The 13,895-nt window shown below is 37.8% G+C and overlaps 1 protein-coding gene across 3 annotated transcripts; it reads right to left on the bottom strand.

Moving 5' to 3' along the window:
* Positions 1 to 483: 483 nt before the first annotated feature.
* Positions 484 to 13,057, bottom strand: LOC111325283 (uncharacterized). 3 transcript variants are annotated; one of them, XM_088730645.1, is made up of 11 exons: positions 11,262 to 13,057; positions 10,362 to 10,477; positions 9,995 to 10,091; positions 8,728 to 8,893; positions 6,550 to 6,788; positions 4,981 to 5,158; positions 4,159 to 4,264; positions 2,774 to 2,889; positions 2,077 to 2,176; positions 1,317 to 1,461; positions 484 to 1,178 (listed from the first exon to the last, which is right to left on the bottom strand). In XM_088730645.1, exons 6-11 carry the CDS (start codon positions 5,142 to 5,144, stop codon positions 841 to 843), a joined length of 969 nt encoding a protein of 322 aa, XP_088586771.1. In that variant the 5' UTR covers positions 5,145 to 5,158; positions 6,550 to 6,788; positions 8,728 to 8,893; positions 9,995 to 10,091; positions 10,362 to 10,477; positions 11,262 to 13,057; the 3' UTR covers positions 484 to 840. The 3 variants fall into 3 exon arrangements, with proteins under 3 accessions (XP_088586771.1, XP_088586769.1, XP_088586770.1); XM_088730643.1 differs by having other exon boundaries at positions 6,012 to 6,788; XM_088730644.1 differs by having other exon boundaries at positions 5,471 to 6,788.
* Positions 13,058 to 13,895: the final 838 nt, after the last annotated feature.

A 13,895-nucleotide genomic window follows, 5' to 3' on the forward strand; every position in this document is an offset into this window, starting at 1 on the left:
TTGAACCAAATTTTGAACATGCTCCTCAGTCATCAACTATGACAAACCGGAGTGACGCCCAGCCCACAGATAATTTTTTCATTTATCGTTTCATAAATGTAATTCGATAACTTTAAATTCATTGAGAGATATTATTGAGGAATGTCAGAATAACTCGTCGGCCGCACCCCAGCAATAGGGTGTTCCTGTCCAGATCATTAGAAGGTTTTGCAAATCATCAACTCTTTGGAATTTTGCAAGCACAAACAAGACGATTTTTTTTCTTTTTTTAACGCTCATTATCACGCGTAACAAATCATTGTTATCTGATTTACCACCCATTGACACTGATAGGGGTCATATTTTGAATCACGCACACTAGGGGTGCCGTCGACCTGGTTTCATAGATGCTTTGCATCCAATCGTACCTTCCTATTACATCTTTTGTCTTAAAACTACATAATCCAAAAGGGTCTCAAATCGAGATATCTAAAAGAAAATCACTTCAAGAAATCTATTTTTTTTATTTTGTAATTATTTTGCAAGTTATGAAATTGCGACCTTTTCCAGAGCAAAAATTAAGCTATCTCCTTTCGAAAACTTAAAGGGTACAAAATAATTGTCTCAGAGTGGATATCTGTAAACATTTGTATCCTTTTTAAAATGGTGATGAAATTGAGTCAATAACTATCATTGGGCTCTTACAATTAAAACATACCGCAAATTGGTGAGTATAGAAACTAACAAGAAATCGTGATACGCTTTTTAAATTTTCTAGGATCAGTGCAAATATACTTCGAAATGGCAAAAACTGGTTTTAACCGAGTCTTAGAAGGTGCTTTACCTTAAATTTGATTTTAATTATACGACAGCGGCTTTGTTGTCCTTTCGAATCAATTCAAAGTGCTGCTTAGCGACTCCCTCTTCTGGGCCCTTTGCTACGGAATCTTCTTCTCCAACAGCACTGTAGCTCTGCTGGTTCCTGAGAAGACGACTGCTTTCTGTTACACGTTCAATTCGTCCCTCTCGTTCTAAGGCATCATAGCCATCACAACATTGGCAGCATATGAGGCGCATCAGAGCATTCTTGATAGTAACATGATGCCACCACAAGCATAAAAAGATCAAGATGAGGAAAAATGTTCCAAGACATGGTACCAATATGTGGAGGGCCAGGGTAACTAAACTCAATGAAGATCCTAAAAGAAAAACACATTCTTGCATAATTATAGACAAATTAACGAAATTTGGCACAAATGATTACACCTGTCCAGGAACTTGGAGGCTCAGTTTTGTCAAAACTGGATCTGCAACATAATAACATACTGAACATTTACCTCCAGGTGTGGATTTTGGTCTCGCCTTGGTTGAAGTTGAGGTTAACCGAGTCGGCGCAACAATATCATCGAATGTTGCTGTTTTATTAGTCTCAGGTGATAAACGTTGATCTGGACAACCACAAAAGGTCTTCAAGCTGAATATCTAGGAAACAAGACTATCTTAATTCATTTCCATGATAAGACCTGTAAATCTTTACAATACATTTTTGTCCAAGCCTACAAAGAGTTATTGTCTTTAAATAACCTATGTAATCGCTCAAAGAAACTACGACGTCGATTTTATTTCAATTGGGTCATTTCCAAGGAGTTCTAGAGGTGAAACATATTGTGCTCAGGATAATATATTCCTTTCCTGAAGGGACGTTGATTTTTTTTTTCTCCGTTTTGGTAGCTACATTAAGTCAAGACTTCTAAATCAGATGCACAAATAAACGACGAAACGATGAAATGTCTATAGAAGAGCGAATGAGTGCCTTAAACCAAAAACCAAAGTAATCAAAACATCCAGAGATTACAGAAAATCGTTTCTATACCAAAGGGCAGTTAAGGACTCAAAATTAAGAACACTACATTGCTTATAGCGTGGGAAAGCGCAGGTGACTGGATCAAAATTGATTTTGGTTTTTTCATCTGATTAAACCGACTAGATGGTGGTGAGAGTTTTCCAGAACGATTACAAAGCGAACTGAAAGCAAGACCTAAGCAATAATGGATTACTTTCGAAACTATTTAGAATCGTTCGGATTCAGTGTCTTACCAAATTGTCCTCGCTTATGAGATTTAACACAGGTTTTGCGTGAGGATCATTATCGCATTCGACAACAACCTTGGAGTGACTTATTGAGTGAGAGCCCTTCCTGAAAAAAGGAAAATGATGGATCACCAACTGCATTAAAACTCCAGGTATTTAGCCAAACGACTTTGGACAGGTTATATCTTGGTCTTGTTTCATCCCTTCAAGAAGGAAATACAAAATATAGTAATGTGACGGTGGCACTGACTCTGTTCGAACCTGTGGATTCGACGATAAGGCCTGTAGATCTTAAAGATATACTTTTGTCCTGAAATCGATATCTAGTTTTTTACCAAACTTAAGCAATCACTCGAAATCACCGAGAGTAAACAAAACAAAACCATTCATGTCGCTTTTATTTCAACTGTGTCATTTTAATTAGAATTTCTGAGACGGTGTACTCGATGTGACGAATTTAAGAAAACCTTGCCAAAACTGTGTACAAATTTTGGGCTTTTCCTTTTTCCCCAAAACATCGATCTAGTTCCATGTTTCTTAGGGTAAAATTCCGTCTACGAATTTGTTTGTGGAATTTCCTCAATTACACCTCAACAAGCAAGTGCAAATGTTGCATCGTCGACCGCACCTAAAGAAGAAAATTAAAACGAGAGGAAGGAAAGGGAAGTTGAGTCGACTAAATTAAAAACAAGACTACACTCACTTTAAAGGATACATTAATGCAAATTTGTATTCATTCGTTTCTTCGCAAATAACATGTCCTTGTTCACCCAAGTCTATGAACACAGGTGGAACTCGATTCGTGTCGTATCTACACAGCTGCAATTGAATAAAGACTTTACATAACTTTGTGATCAATAAGCTAGAACAGCAAATAGTCCCTTACTTATGTTTTTGTTACACGTTTGAGTAACTTGCCTAAAAGTCGAATTAAGCCTTAGTTCTATGATAAGAACAATAATGTCTCGCAAACTAGGTACTGTTAGGTCCGCATATGCCGTAATTAATTTTAAAAATCCCTAAAATTGCAGTGAAAGTTCCTTTCCCATGAATGTTAAAGCGGGTGCAGCGGAACAAGTCTAAGAATATCTGAAGACATTGAACTTTGCAAAGCCCTTAACTCCCCAAAGTGATTGACATGTAACTTCCCACTATAACGTCCATACATCATCCAGCTATCAGGTAATGAGAATACTCATACCTATCAGTTTGAAGTTATTTCGATCCAACACCAAATTCTGGTTACTAGTTTACAAGGAAATGTGTAGCAGATAGAGTGGGGATTAACAATTCGAACTTTAGAGGATCACTTAGGGTCTATGACTAGGCAACACACCGCACAAAAGTGTTAATCTGTGATCCTTTGTCAAATTGATATGGACTCCGAAATTCCGGCGTTTCGCTTTCTTTGAGAACGAAGGGAAATAATCTGCATTGATGGCAATTCACAGAATTGAGTTTAGACTGTCTGAAGCAACAAATAATTTGAATATATCAACAAAGTTGAAATGGTAAATTGGCCACCGTTACGATTATAGAAGCTGACGTTTCGAGCGTTAGCCCTTGGTCGGAGCGAATAGAGGAATTGTGGGTTGTGTGTGCTTTTAAAGGCAGAAAATAGAGCTACGTGATTGGTGGGAACATGGCAACGAGAAAAACAAGAATAAATTAGTGGAATGAAAAGCGTTCGTTGATAACTATGGGATTTAGACTGCCGGTTTTAAAGATGAGCTTTTGTTCAAGAGTTTTACAGCTTTCCGTGCTACCTAAGTGTAGGGAAAGACCGCAGATTGCCATATGTTGCTAAGAATGATTAGGAAAATTAAAATGTCTAGCGACTGGTTTCGATGTGTCCTTGTCATTCCTCTCCACGTCGCGAAGGGGTTCTCGGAATCGGTCACCTAGTCTTCTGCCTGTTTCGCCGATGTTAATATTTTTGCAATAAGTGCAAGTTGCGCAATAGATTACATTGGCGGAGGTGCACGTGAAGTGATCGGTGATCTTCATGGATCGTTAGGGTCCCGATATTTTCTAAGTGTTGTGAATGAAAGGACAACAATTTGAAGCCACAAATAACGAACTACTTACTGCCACGTTTGTGCAATTTCCCACACGGGAATGCAAATTGTCCGGCACACAAGGCATGAAGGTGTAGGTGTAACTTGGGTGTTGGCGAGATCCTGACCCATAAATTCTATTTAAAAGCAAAGCAAATAACACCATTTAAGGCATAGCCTATTATTGAGTGTATACAAAACCATCATGTTGTTAGGTCCCAAAATGATTCCAATTTATTGAGATAAATGCGATCTATCTAGATCTGTTTATTGGAGCGGTTCTCCTTTAAGTACTGGGGCATGACAATCAAAATGAATGTTAAGCTACGTTTCGTAAAGTAAATTTATTAAGTATTTATAACTTTAGAAAACATAAGTTAGGTCCTTGATAGACGTTGATTGATAGAGATCCAAATTTTGTCCAAGCAGTAGCTATTAGCATCCCTCCTCGAAATGTTTTCGTGACATCTTTATACTTCCTCCCACCATACTGGTGAACAATTATCGCCGGGCAATTTGCAATCCTCAGGTATTTAACTGAGGTGCGACAGCCGGATGCGGTGAAGATATACCGTAATACTGTTTCTTAATCATTGATAAATGTAGAAGTATGGTGATTTTGTATTTAGCCCTTACTTATATTTATTGTCAGACGATTAAGCCTTCTTAATCTCTCACCACCCAACACGAAGAACCTCTTTACTTTTTTTAGGTGGTATGTAGATTTCTTTGAACTAACCTGGGATAAATATTGAAGAAAGGAAGGAAAAACGAATTTGTTAAGTTTTCCTGTGGTGGTTATCTTAAGTTAATGACTAGTCTTACTTAAATGTTTATTTAATTAATGAATTACCTTTGTCCTCGAAGAGAAAACAAGCTGTAAGTTGAAAGGCCAGTGCGGATACATGTACAGTTGTCTGGTGAAGCCTTCCAGCGATACGCAAAACATATTCCGGACATATATGAAATGATAACATACAGTATCACTGATGTAGATACCAAGGAAGAAAAGGTCATTTTGTCCTGAGTACCTAGAAACAGCAGTATGAAAATAATTTCAATACCTTTACCACATTACAGTGTATGAAAGCATCAAAATCTAAAATCCTAAATCTTTACAAGATTTTAGCCAAAACATAACTTATTATGAAATGTTACTTCAGAAGAAAACTTTCCTACAGCCACAGCAACAATTATATGAACTGTCACTGACTTATGCATGAAAGCACGACGGCGATTTTCACGCTAAAACATATACAATACATAGGCAAGATGTACATGAAGGAGGAAAAGAGGAGTACCGACATTTTTAAGAGACTACATAGTTACTTTAAGACACCCACTTTCTGAACAGGCAAATGAAAAGGGCAAAACAATCGGATGAACGAATTGAAGTGCAGAGAAGATGCAGCATACTGTCTTATTTCTGATAGCATCCGCATACGTCAATTCGCTCTTAGTAAACTCCACTGATGTCTTTTAGGAGGCAATGGAGCAAGTATCCATTTTAACGGTTCAGCGATGCCGTGGCTGCAATCACCGTCAAAACTTTGCATTATTCGTCTCCGAGCTCTGAAATCGATCGCCTCCAGCACAAAAGCTTTCCGGGATTCTTTAAGATCAAAATGAATCAAAATTCTTGCATCTCAGTGGCCCTTGCCTTCAGTACTCTACGATTGATATTTTCACGCTGTGAAACCAAAATTAATATCACAAGTATCTACGCCATTATTGTATTTATGCATCTTTACATACATCGCCTCTTCGCCGCTCAATGAAATGAGAGGTGAATGGTCCCATTAACGCAGGTACAAACACGTATTTTCAAAAATCGTGATCATGAATGATAAGAGAACTTGAAAATTAGAATGAAGCCATTCTCACCTCCGTTTAACTTTCGATGCTTGGTGTGCTGTCCGATTAGATCTATAAAGCTTTCTTTCAGGTTGAGCATAAGTTGATATGTTACTCGTTTCTCCAAATGAAGAGTGTCACGGTACAAAGATTGTCTTTCCGTATTTCCGAGAACAATAATTGACACCGCTCCGATAGAGGGCAATTTTAGTTAGCTCGCTAAGTTGATCCATTTCGCCCCTAACATACGAAATCGAAATTACAGTTGTCTTATGTAGTTCGACTAGGACAATCTACAATTTTTTGCCAGATTAGATCTTAAATTGAAAGGAAAAAAAATGAATATGCTTTGATCACCAAACAATTTTCATGTATGTAATCTGAAACTTTTAATTTGCCAACGTGACAAAAAGATCATTGTATATATTTCGAGAAAAAGCGGTAGTGGGCTTGTGTGAGGGGAAATTCTAAATTTTGTAAGTACAGGCAAGTAGCACGATCATGTTGAAATATTTCGTTCCTTTGAAAAACAAAAATATTTTGGCGCAAAACTGTCAAGCGTGAGTACCTTGCTAACAGTCGTTCATCTGTTACATCGTTGCGCTCTGGTGCGGTTTCTCATCTTCAAGTGTAATGTGCCGGAACAATCACTTGGATTAACTAGGAACCTGGTGCCAACATGATGCAAGAGTACAAATTAAAAAATCATATTTCCAAGGACGGTTCTTCCAATGGCCCGCCGGGATTTCTTAGGAGGGCTTCTGATTTAGTTTTACTTGCTTCCGGCTCCATTACATGACCTCCAAGCTGCCGAATAGACAAAATTGATATATTGATATATTGACAGAAGAAAAAATTGTTTTTTCAGTTTCTGTGTGAAACAGCTACTTCACCTCACCTCAAGTGGTGTTATTAATTGCTCAGGATTACTATCCATCACTATTCACCATTTTTGTGCTATGGAACCTTACTGTTTTAGTATATAATTAAACAAATATATATTTCAGCGTCGTCGATGGCTAGCGGTGGATATTTACCGTGCCGCCTTACTGCTCAGTAAATATCCACCACTAGCCATAATCACTTCGGTCAAAAGTTGTTAATTATTTTTAATTATCAGATATCACCGAAAAAGGAAATATAAATAGTGCACAAGATAATACTGGTGACAATTTTATTGATAGCTGTTGCATCATTACATACACCCTCTAAAAAATATTAAAGTTCCTTTTCAAGTAATGAATGGCAAAGGTCGTGTGTTTAAAACTTTTACTGAAAACCGGATCATTCTTTGACAATGCAATTCAAGATGTTTCGTTGACTTAGTCCACATGGGTTGTAAGCCACTATACCATGCTCTACTGACAAATTTGGTAAGTTAAGCGTCAGCTCAAAATTTTGATTAAAACCAAGCTAAAAGAAATTTATAAAGTCGGTAAAATTTATCTATATTTATCTTTTAGGGTGTTTAATATTAAAATTAATCCACTTGCGCCTTTCGATATGAAATAATTTTAGCCAACTGGGCCCTACCTACGGTCCTCGTTGGATATCTATCATCTCACACCCAACACGCACTCGTGCAAAAACTGTTCAATATGATACCGGGCGCAATTTGTTTTGAGGGAGGAACTTTGATGTGCGAATTACCAATAGGTACGATCACATTTTGATCAAGATGACGACCCCACACCTGATCTAGAGGTTTGATTTTTTTACAAGAATAGTGATAAAACGTTATCATTTCCAACAGTTTGAGTCTTGTCTCCCATGTCTTCCTCTTGAACTGGCTCGACCAGTTTCTTTTTTCCTTCAAAATCCTTGTGTTCAACAGCCTTATCTTTCGGTTTGTTTTTGATAAGTTTAGCTTCCTCCTTATTTCCAACTTCGTCGCTATCTACCTCTGTGAGTGGTTTCTGGCACTTCCCACAGCAGTGGCAGCATCTGTACCTCAGGGCCTCTTTAACAGTAGCTTTATGCCTCCACAGGCACCAACAACAACAAATCATGATGACGAGAATTACTGCAAGACTCGGGTTTAAGATGTACAGTTTCCACTTAAACGACTTTTAATCTGAAATTTAAAACACGTTTTTATTCAATTCAGATCGAAATTTCGAAGGCGTAGAGACTTTTCCTCAAATTTATAAATGTTTTAATATATGGTAGAGCACATGTGCAATTGAGGTTTTAACTGCAACTAGCGCGAATTCAATCAAAAAAAGTTTTTTCGATTCCGGTGAAAATACGTAGGCCTTTCCCACAAAACTCCAATGGTGGCTTTGAGGTGGTGGCGTGTCTGCGACTAAGTTGATTGTTGAGGTTTCTCTTTGCTGCAGTAAGCACAAGATCGATGACTTACTGACAAAATAAAAATAATAGTGTAACTGACCATGAACATATTCTCCGTACCACTAAGAGCATCCCAAGTCTGACTGAATTGACGGTATATCATTTAAATGGTGCCTAAAGCTTATATTCGTCAAATGTTACACGAAAATAATGTGATCTTTCTCGTGAAGATTGACAAGCGCCAACATAGCAAAATTTTTATCTTTGATTTTTGTTTTCTAGATTTATGGACAATGACATAATCTGTTCATATAGCTGCTTTCCAAACAAAATCCTCTCCCCCATCCTCTTCCCTCTCTCCCTCTCCTTTCTCCCTGACAATGTAGTCAGTTTTTTGGGGAGAGACATTTTAAAGAACTCTTCGTGCACTAACTCCAAAAATCTTAGTAATTACCTTTAGGAATAGGTATTGCTGAATTTGAAGTTGGCGTTGGAATTACAGTCTTTGGGCCTGGAACAACACTAGTAGGTGTAGAAGGCTCAGGCTAAGGTGTTGTTGGCTCAGGCACAGGAGGCCAACATTGATCTGGACAAGTACACTTGGTTTTTATGGTGAATATCTGTGGAGCGGGATAACATGAAACCACTGGTGAAGATAATGGTCAGTGCGACTTTTTAACCGCGATTTTACATCGTTTTTATATTAACTTTACAATAAGGACATTTAATTAACAACATGACTGCTGATGGTCAGTTCACAAAGCTATTGCTCCATTACAAGAAGTAAAAAAGCAACACAACAACAATTATATACTAACAATATTAATATTATTAATATATGAAATAAAAATTGGGTTAGAAAACTAACTTAAATCAGAAAATGGTTTACAAAGCACTTATCCAATTACAAGAAGTAAATCAGTATATAAATTATTGTACCAAATGAAGCTCATCAAGTTCACAAAATCGTGAACTTAATTGATTCTAAGATTAGCTTTCACAAACATTCTCCATTTTTCCTAAACAACTTAACATTATTAGATTTAAAAAAATATATACTTCGGAGTTCTAATTTTAGTTTAGAAAAAACCCTTTAAAGTGGCTAAAATATGTTTTTGTTTCTTTGCACCGGCAACTTCACAAGAACGTTGCCTAAGGTAAGTATATAGCACATCCCTCTCCTTTAAGATACCTAAAATCATGTCACTCGATATTCTGGCGAGAGGCTTTCGCAACTACAAAAGTTTACTTAATATTTGGTCATGGACTTCATTCCAAAACTTTTTGTTTTCGTGCATGTTTAAAATTACTGCGAAATCACCATGATCATGATTAGCCGAAATGAAGTGGATACTCTCTTACTGGCTGTCGAATCTCTGGCTTTCATCTCTTCAAGAAAAGTAAAGTTCAATGGTAAAAATTACATATCATTTTAAAACACTTGAATTATTATTTTTGTGAATTTTATGATTCTAATTTGTTCGTGATTTCCACGTTAGAATTTGTTAGCGCATCAAGGTTCAGTTTCTTTTCTAGTTGTCAAATTTCCTGGAGTTCAATAGTCAACCAGAATCGTCTTAAAAACTCTACCCCTCCTTCCCCTTCCCCCAATAAAAGGCAAGAAGAGAGGGTTACATCCCTTTTCAAAGTATAAGCAAACAAGAACGAAAACAAAAAAAAAGAACAGTTACCAGTAACCAACAATGGCAAGTCTTACTAACATATTTATCTTCATCCTTGGGTTCGAAGCTTGGATATTGAGTGGTCTCGTCACAAAAAAGCTGTACCTTTGAATGTGTAGTGCTGATTGAGCTTTCGCTGCAATGATACGTGTAAATGTTAATTACTCTTTAATCTTGCATTTTTTTCTATTAAATTGGTAATGGAAAATTCATGTCAGAGATTTTAAACGCTAGAAGAAGATGTTTCGATCACAAGTTACCTCATTCGATTAAAAAAAAAGGGGGGCCTGGTAAGTTGGCTGATCATGTAGCAACCTCAGGCTTTAACAAGGAAATTTATAAAATGGCGCCTCACCGAAAATTTAAACACAAGAGAAGGCTTGCATTTTTAGCAAACAATACCTACTTTGTTTTCTACACCAGCTCAATCTGTCCTTCTCCGTTTACTGCACATCTGACCCCATTCTGCGCACCAACTTGAAGGTAATAACGCGGTTTTTATACTTCAGGATATTTACATTTCTAGTTAAAGTTCAATAATAACAATTAGTTTTCTGTAGTTTCAAATTAGAATTTCTGTAAAAGATGCGTAGATGTGAAAGAAAAATCAGCAAATTATACTCAAAACAAAAATTTACAAAACATTAACTCAGCATTGCTGACTTGCTGAAACAAGAAAATATTAACATAACAGAACGAAAACAATGACAACATAACACTGTTAAAGTTTAGAAATTAAAGGATGAGTGATGAACTTCATGACTCCGATATCATAACATATTTTTGTGGCATGTGGATCATCTTGTCCAAATGTCATAGAAGTACAAGGATTGTAATCATGCAAACACTTAAGCTTTCCAGGAACATCAAAGAAGCTATTGTCCAGACAAAAAAATTAATTATAAGAACACATGTACAATGCTTTTATTTAGGAGGGAGGTCTATACTTAAACCAACCTCTCATTCGGAGGCATGCCAGGTTGTTTTCATCATTCTCTATTATCTCTTTTATTGACAGAGGGACATTGCATGACTATTAGGAAGCCTTCTTCCTCCCCGCCTCGTTTTGGACAGAATATTGGACAGAGCAACACCTCAGTAACGGACGGATCGCCGTGCAAATAAATGAATTTTGTGCGATCAGCTTGTGAACTGTTCACAAACTCATGAAAGCCATTGTCCATGATTATGACCGATTTTGTTCGATTTTATCTCTGATAAGAAAGATGAACATCCCGTAACAAACATCGTCTCATTTTCTCTTAAAAGAAACACGATCGAAAGTAATGGAAAAAACTTGACATACAATGGCTTTTCTATTCCTCTGAAGGGCCACGGGCTGTAAAAGCTACCAATAGATGTCTGACACGTGCAGTTGTTGATCTTCGGAACATTCTGGGTAACGCATCCGTTCATCCACCCCATCAAAAAAGAGTCGTGATAAGTATTTGGTCTGCATCTTAGCTTAAAGAAAGAAGAGAATCTATCAAGACAACATGAATAACATTACTTAAATAACCTGAATTTCGTAGATGAACCTGAAGTCTGGCAATTTGTATTTGAGATAGTATGTCACTGAAAGAGCGGAGCTACATATTTTAAAAGCCCAGTTCTTGGAATTCGAAGTTTTAGAGCCGGCCATGCCAGTTCAAGGCTTTGCGTTATTAACAATCTGCTATGTCACATTCCTTGTGAATAAATTCTTTTCGACTCAATTAAGGCCAACTGAACTGTCCCAATTGCACTCGTAATAACCCAGAAAAAAAATGATCAACGTTTTCTCTGAACACAACAGATGTTTGAATATGGCTTGTTTAGCACTTTTAAAAAGGTTTACCAACAAAGGTAAATTTCAAAAAAACATTAGGATGTGAACATCCTGGGCACGTTGATATAGCTATTTTAAATGTTTGGTTTTGGTGCATAGAATCTACGCAAATTAATCAATTTCAACACCCTGGTTTTTCTTGGGATCTCGGTGACAGAGGGTCCCCAATAGGTTTTTCGGGATCCGGGATTTGGCTTATTTGAAGGCCGGGATTCGAGATTTTGAAGGAAAAGTGGGACGAGATTCGGGATTGCATTTATGACCGGGACACGGGATTTGGTCATTTTAACAGGCGGGAATAGGGAAATGTCGCTTTAAAGAAACCGAGATTCGGGAATTTCAGAGTCTGAAATATGCAAAGAAAATCAAGCTGTCATCTTAGCTAGCTCATCTCATTAACGTTGGAAATGGTTGGAAATAGCCGAACAATGACCTAGTTGACATCCACGTTTTCCACGACCCTACCACGCTGCTCTGTGACCCCTATGGTGATCTGTGGACCATTTTCGTGAACCTTGGACACCTTGGCCGTAATGAGAATCCAATTTGACAATGTCTTTGTGACCTTTGTTATTTGTTGACCGTGATATTTCTAGTGTCAAGTTTATACAGATCCTGATCGGTGCGCGTGGGATATTCGACGCGAGGGAGACTAGCTAAGTTATCGTTTGCGTAGTTTAACGCGCCCTAGCGATGTTGGTTAACATCGACAATGATGTTGTCGATGTTATTAGCTGCGTAGCTTTGTTTTATGAGAAGGGGAAGAGCGGAAATTCGTTTCTTCGTAACGAGAAATTTCGGGCACAACTTCCACGGAAGGAGAAGACATTAAAGTCCGTCCGGGAAACAGTTAGGTAAGTTCTGTTTCTTGCCTTTACTAATTTAGACTTTTGGAACTGTTACATTGCGAATGACGATAATGAATTGCGAGAACTTCGACTATGAAAAACGACGCTTTTTTATGATCTATTAATATCAGTAATGAGTAAAGGGAAATTTCGCGTAGCATCATGTTTCCATCACGTTTCCAGACAAACCAATGACCACAGTAACCAGACTTTTCACTGCAGACCATGCTTGTTTGTTTCTGTTTAATTTTGAGGGTTTTTATTTGGTTGATTAATGTTTTCTTCTAAATACAGCCGCTTCTTATAATCCTTCCGGCATTCGCTATTGAAAGGTTCTAAGTTATGCGTTTTTATTTGTTAAACGTCCCCAGTAGCCGAAAGCGACGAGAGGCGGCCCTTTTTGCAAGCTATAAATAGTGCTGGATTATGCAAGAAACTTTGAAAATGCAGCCACAGAAAGTATCAAGAGAACGATCCATTGGGCGGTGATCTATTTTACCAATCCAAAGTCTTGGTATCCTGTGTCTGAACGCGCCATGTTTCTGTCAGCCATGCCTGTTATACAACCATTGCCAGCTGTACCAATGACACCACAGTGTGTACAAGTTATGTGGGACTGGGCGCAAACGTTTGGTGCTGCAGTGCGTCAGCCCTCTGTCAGACAAGAGACAACAATGGCAAGCGCCGGAACCCTGCCTTCCTACCTCTACCAGAGAGAGGTGCGACCGGGTGAGTCAGTCTCCCTTGAACGCCTCGGGGAACAACGGAGAAACGAAGCCGCGGAAGCAGACGAGGAAGACGGCATACTGGAGTACGATTCAAGCAGTAGCGAAGATTTGGAAGACGAGTCTATTAGTAAGGAAGAGGCCAACGATGATGTTGGTGGAATTCCGTCGTTGGATCGCGAGGCAACTTTTTTGCTTAGAACGGTTTCTAGTTTCGGAAGAACTGTTCGCTTCAATAGCAGAATTATAGTTTAATTGCAGCGAATTTCTAAAGAAGCTCCTAGATGATAGCAATCATCAAATAAATATTTCGCATTAATTTAGCCGCAGGTGACCAAAGCTTACTATAAGAGTTTGTATGGATTTAAAATTTAAACTTTCTCTGTTTTTCCTTTGAGAGCTACAATACAGTGACGCGTACTCTTTATACTCGTCAAAATCGCTCAAATGGTTTACAGAAGCATTTCGGCGACATAAAAAGGACACCACTTAGAGAAGTTCGAACTTTATCGTAGCTTTTCAAAGGAAAACAGAAATAG

The sequence above is a fragment of the Stylophora pistillata genome, chromosome 8, assembly GCF_964205215.1.
Source record: "Stylophora pistillata chromosome 8, jaStyPist1.2, whole genome shotgun sequence".
In the NCBI taxonomy this organism is placed as follows: Eukaryota; Metazoa; Cnidaria; class Anthozoa; order Scleractinia; family Pocilloporidae; genus Stylophora; species Stylophora pistillata.